The following is a 4,919-nucleotide window of genomic DNA, read 5'->3' as shown; positions in this document are numbered from 1 at the left end:
GGGGTCCCAGCCTCACCTCCCGGCAGGGACCTGGCACCTTGCCGGGGACACAGGGCAGAGGCCATGCCGCCTGCAGGCCACGGAGCCCAGAACAGAGCCACGGCCGGCAGAGCCGGCGATGGCATCCCGCCGGCTGCTTCACGCTGACCGCTCTCCGTGTGCCGTGAACCTGCTCGGGCCCTGAGCATCCCGCATCCCTCACCCCTCCCTGCCCAGAGCCCCGCCCGCCCTCCGCCCGGGGGGTGTGGACCTGGCCCTCTGTGTCCTGTTTGGCCATCCAACCAATGGGAGTCTCCCTCAGGGCAGCCTGCCCCCGTGCCCCCTCCCGGGACCCCGTGGTCCCCCTGGAGCGCCCTGTCCCTCCAGCTCAGAAAGGACCGTCCTGTGGAGCTTGTGTAGGAAAAGGGAGAATTTAACGCTGGTGCCGGCTGTGCCCGTCGGGGGAGCGCAGGGGCGGGCGTCGGGGGAGCCCGGGGCCTGGTGCGGAGTGCACGCCTGGGCCTCTTGGCGCGCCTCTGCCTGCTCCTGCCTCCCCGCAGGCCTGGGGAGACGGCTCCTTCCCTGTCGGGAGATTCAGTCGAGTCAGGGATGCTCTCCCCTCCCGGTCAGACCGCTGAGGGCCGCGCCTTCCTGGGGTTTCAGCCGTGTCCCCACATGGGAGCGGGACACCCCTGCCCCCACGCTGCTGCCACCGGCGGCAGTGCCCAAGGGCCTGGCACTGACTCCTGCCGCGTGCGGGGCGGGGCCCGTGTGACCGGGGAAGGGAGAGAGCACCACACGCGTGTCCCGGCTCCGGGAGGAGGCAGAACGGGACCGTTCTGCGCGGCAGCTGGTCCGGGACCACCGAGGGGTCACTTTGCTGACCTCCCCTTTCAAATCGGCCGCCTCCCCCAGGGGCCCCACCCCCATTTTACCCGTGCCAAGCCCTCCGCATTCCAGGGTGTCGGGTGACTGCCAAGTGTCAATCATGTGAAGTCCGCCCCCCCCCTCGGGCAGGCCAGCTGGCTAGCAGGCATGTTCCTGGCTTGTGCGCAGGCCTACTAACCTTCTTCTGTGGGGTCAGGGCCAGGCCAACCTCCGCCCCCCACCCCCGCCCCCCGTCCCCCCACCCCCCGTCCCCTGTGCCTGGGCTTGGGACAGAGCCACGGCCAGCTGCCCCGGAGGCCCCAGCCACGCTGCTCGGTGCAGAGCTACCCAAATTTGGAGGGGCTGGAGGGACGGCAGCGTGGGGGGGCCGGGAGGACGAGGGGCCCGGCTATAAACGCAGCTGGTGTGTGGCAGGTGCCTGCTCAGCGGTGGCCGCCGCCCGCCCGCTGCCGAGGCCCCGCTGCCATGCGAGCCCTCACGCTGCCCTTCACCATCTCCCCGGCCCCGGCCTCGCCCCCCTCCTCGGCCACTTTGGGCGCCCCGGCCAGAGCAGCCCCTGCCTCGGCGGCGGCGGCAGCTGCTCAGAGCAGCTCGGCGGGCGGCTCCTCGGCTGGGCAGCTGGGGCAGAAAGCCTGGGGCAGCGGCGACTCCCCGGTCCTCTTTGTCCACCGCCCGGGAGCCTCGGGGGGCGCCCAGCCGCTCGAGCACAGGTACCGGGGCTCCCTCCCTCCGGCAGCGGCTGGGGTGCCGCTCAGGCTGGGGGTCTGGGGGCTCGGGGTGGCTGGCGGGAGTGGGGCTCCGGCCGAGGGGACGGAGAAGACAGGTGGCCGGGGGGGCTGCCTGGAGCCCGGTGCTGGGGCGAGGAGAATCCGTTTTCCCTCCCGGATCTGCTGGCAGCCTGGGCTCGGGGCTGGGGGGCTGCCCTGGGGGTGGGGTGCAGCTGTGCTGGCAAAGGGGAGGGGCAGGGTTTTGCTGTCAGGAGCTCCCCCGAACCCCCCGCCCCAATCCCAACCGAAGACAAAGGACACAGTACAGAGGCCGAGATTTTGAAGCAGTTTTTTTTTTAATACAATTTTTTAAAAAGTCAGGCTCCCATCTTCCATCCCCTGCACCCCTCGATCCCCCCCCCCCCAGCCCTGCTCTGGGAGGGTCACCACCCCACCGAGGGGCTGAGGGCCAGGCTGCCCCCTGCCCGCGTGCCCAGCTCTCCGGGGCCCGAGCTGTCCTGATGCAGGCAGGTCTCTCCCTCTGCCCGGTGCCTGCTGGGCTCCGGGCTCCGCTGGCCTGTCCACAGAGGAGGGGGCTCGCTCCCCACCCCAGCTGCCTCCCCACTCCCGGCGGGGTGGCTGCGTGGGGAAGGTTCCCCTGTTTCGTGCTGTGATCCCCAAGACAGGCCCTGTGTGCAGCCCCAGCCCCAGCCCCAGCCCCAGCCCCAGCCCAGAGGGTCTTCCTGCCACAGGGGTCTCCCGCCCGTGGGGTACCTCCTGGGCCTGGCTCCGAAAGCCCAGCTCGGGGTGCCCTGTCGGCCTCTCCCCCTGCCCCCAAAGCAGCAGAGGCACCACCCCCCACAGCCCCACACGATGCCTGAGGACCCCCCAGCCCCCCCCCAGCAGCCCGGGGAGAGACAGGGGGCCATCGGTTACAGCGACCCCCTCCCTGTGTTCCCAGGGGCCGGAGGGTCACGGCCGAGCTGCAGGAGGAGGAGGCGGGGACGGACTCCATCCCGCGGCCCCAGGACGCGGCCGCCCCGCCGGCTCAGCCCCCGGCCCGGCCCGCGCGCCAGCCCCGGCGGAGGCCCCGGCAGAAGCCGCCCAGAGCCGCCCGCGAGCACAGCCCCCAGGCCGGCTGCTGCGGCCTGTGCCCCTGGCTCGCCCGCCCGGCCCCCCAGCACTGAGCCGCCCCCACCCCCGGCCCCGGCCCCTCGAGGTGAGTGTCTCCGGCCCCGGGCAGGGCCCAGGGGCCCCTCTCCACGTGCCAGACCAGGTTCCCTCAGTGCTGGGAGCCCCCTGCGGCTCTAGCCCGCCCCCCACTTTTACAAGGAGATGAGGCTCAGCAAGGCCGGGGTGCTCGGTCACAGAGCCCGTGCCTGGGGTTCAGCCGCTCCAGGCGTGTCTTCCTCCTGGGGGTTCAGGGGGGGCAGCAGCGAGGTCCGAAGGGCACTCCTGGGAGAAGGTCAGAGGGGAGCGGGGAGCGGGGAGCGGGAAGGCAGGGGTCAAGGTGCAGAGAGTGAAAGAAGAAGGAAGGGGAGGGAGAGGGGTGTGAGGAGAGGGCACTGGCCACCTGGGCTTCCCGCTCCTTCCCCTGTGGTGGGGGGAGGGAGGGGGTGGCAGAGCAGCCCTTCGGGCAGGCGCTGGGAACTGAGGGGCACGTGAGGCACAGCCCAAAGGGAGAAGCCTCCTGAACCTAGGAGTGGAGAACCGTGGCGGGGGGGGGGGGGGGGGGGAGCCCTTTGTCTGGGGTGCAGGCTCTCTGTGAGGGAGTGGGGGTAGCTGGGTGGGGAGGCCAAGGTCTCCGACCAGGACCTGCCCAGCTCCAGGGTCCTGGGTGCTGCAGGCTCTGTCCTTGAGCCAGACACAAAAGCCACGGGGCTGCCCTCAGAGCCTGCAGGGACCCGTTCACCCAGCAGGTGACCCCCCTCCCCTGGGCCTGCAGCCCAGAGGCACCCAGAGCATGCTGTCCTGGGCGCCTCTAGTTCACTCACAGGCGAGGGGGACAATGGGGCCACATGGGGCTCCTTCCCCAAGCAGCCCTGCTGCCCCCTCCCTGCCCCACCCGACACCCCGACACCCCGACACCCGGACACCCCGACACCCCGACACCCTGACACCCTGACACCCTGACGTGCTTTTGGTTGTTGGTTTATTGGCGGGCGGTGCCTGGTGCTGTCGGTCCCTTGGTTCTGGTTCCAGCCTGGGCATCTGGCCCTGCTTCCCATCGGAGGTTGGAGATCGGGGTCGGGGCTGACCCTGAGTGGGGGTCCGAGCCCCGCAGGGGGGGAGGGGGCGCTCGGGGACCCTCAGCCCTGGAGCCAGGTTTGCAGACTCTGGGCTTGGGCAGGGGGGGGCGGGGAGCCAGGTAGGAGCCAGAACCGGGGGAGGAAGCTGGGAGCCAGAGGCAGGAGGCAGGCCAGCCACTTCGAGGGCCGAGGGACTGCAGGAGCGGAGCTGGTGGGGGGCGCAGGGCAGTCCGAGGGCCGAGTCTGATCCTCTTTCGTCTGTGCCTGTGGATCCAGAGGGGAGGTCAGTGCTGCCGGGCTGGGCAGGGCTGGGGAGGGCGGCTCGAGGGCCGGGGTCCCTGCCAGCCAAGCTCTGCCAGTGACCCCCGCCCCACAGCCAGCTCGGGGGGGGGGGGGCTGGCGGGGCCCTCCAGGCCTGGGGGGCTGCCAGTCGGGGAGTCGGGGAGTCGGGAGGGTGGGTCCCGGCTGGGGTGAGTGCCCTTTTAGAGCCATGGGTTGGCCTGCGCCTGCCCTGCGGCCACACTGTTGACTAAATAAGGGGAGGGTTCTGGGGCAGCACCAGGGAAGGCCATGTGCCCTCCTCCGCCCTGACCCCAGCCTGGCACCGGGAGGCTTCCTTCCTACCTGTAGGGTCCTGTGTGTCTCCCAGCACCAGCTTTTCCAGACGAGCGCCTGTCGGGGGCAGGACACAGGGGACGCCCCACACGGGCGGCTGGCCTGCAGGCCCCCAGGCCCCGGTCTAACGGCTTCCCCTGCAGCCAGCCGGCCGCCACCGGCCTGGGAAGCCGAGGGTTCAGGGCTCGGAGGAGAGTGGAGGCCCCAGCAGGGCCGGGGAGCCCCGTGTCCCTCCGTTTGCCCGGAGCAGCCACCCCACCAGGATGTGGACTCTGCTCTGGGCTCTCGGGGACCCCAACCCACAGACAGGCCTTATCTTAACGCTCCCCACACCCCACAATTCACAAGTCACCGTGGAGCAGGGAGCAGGGCTCCCTGCCGCCCCTTCCTCCGTAGGCACAGGCCCGCATGCGGCCTGGGGCAGAGGAGGGGGCTGTCCTGGGGGGGCCACAGGCCAGATGTTCCTGGAGGGGGACGAGGG

The 4,919-nt window shown here is 71.3% G+C and overlaps 1 protein-coding gene across 1 annotated transcript; it reads left to right on the top strand.

The window, feature by feature from the left end:
- The first annotated feature begins 1,243 nt into the window (after nucleotides 1-1,243).
- Nucleotides 1,244-2,787, top strand: LOC311616074 (insulin). Its single transcript, XM_084907289.1, has 2 exons — nucleotides 1,244-1,577; nucleotides 2,536-2,787. Exons 1-2 carry the CDS (start codon nucleotides 1,333-1,335, stop codon nucleotides 2,759-2,761), a joined length of 471 nt encoding a protein of 156 aa, XP_084763415.1. The 5' UTR covers nucleotides 1,244-1,332; the 3' UTR covers nucleotides 2,762-2,787.
- Nucleotides 2,788-4,919: the final 2,132 nt, after the last annotated feature.

Source organism: Pipistrellus hanaki (genome assembly GCF_964339955.1).
Source record: "Pipistrellus hanaki genome assembly, contig: scaffold_53, whole genome shotgun sequence".
In the NCBI taxonomy this organism is placed as follows: Eukaryota; Metazoa; Chordata; class Mammalia; order Chiroptera; family Vespertilionidae; genus Pipistrellus; species Pipistrellus hanaki.
The sequence above is the reverse complement of the archived record's forward strand: the minus strand, read 5'-3'. Positions and strand labels throughout refer to the sequence as shown.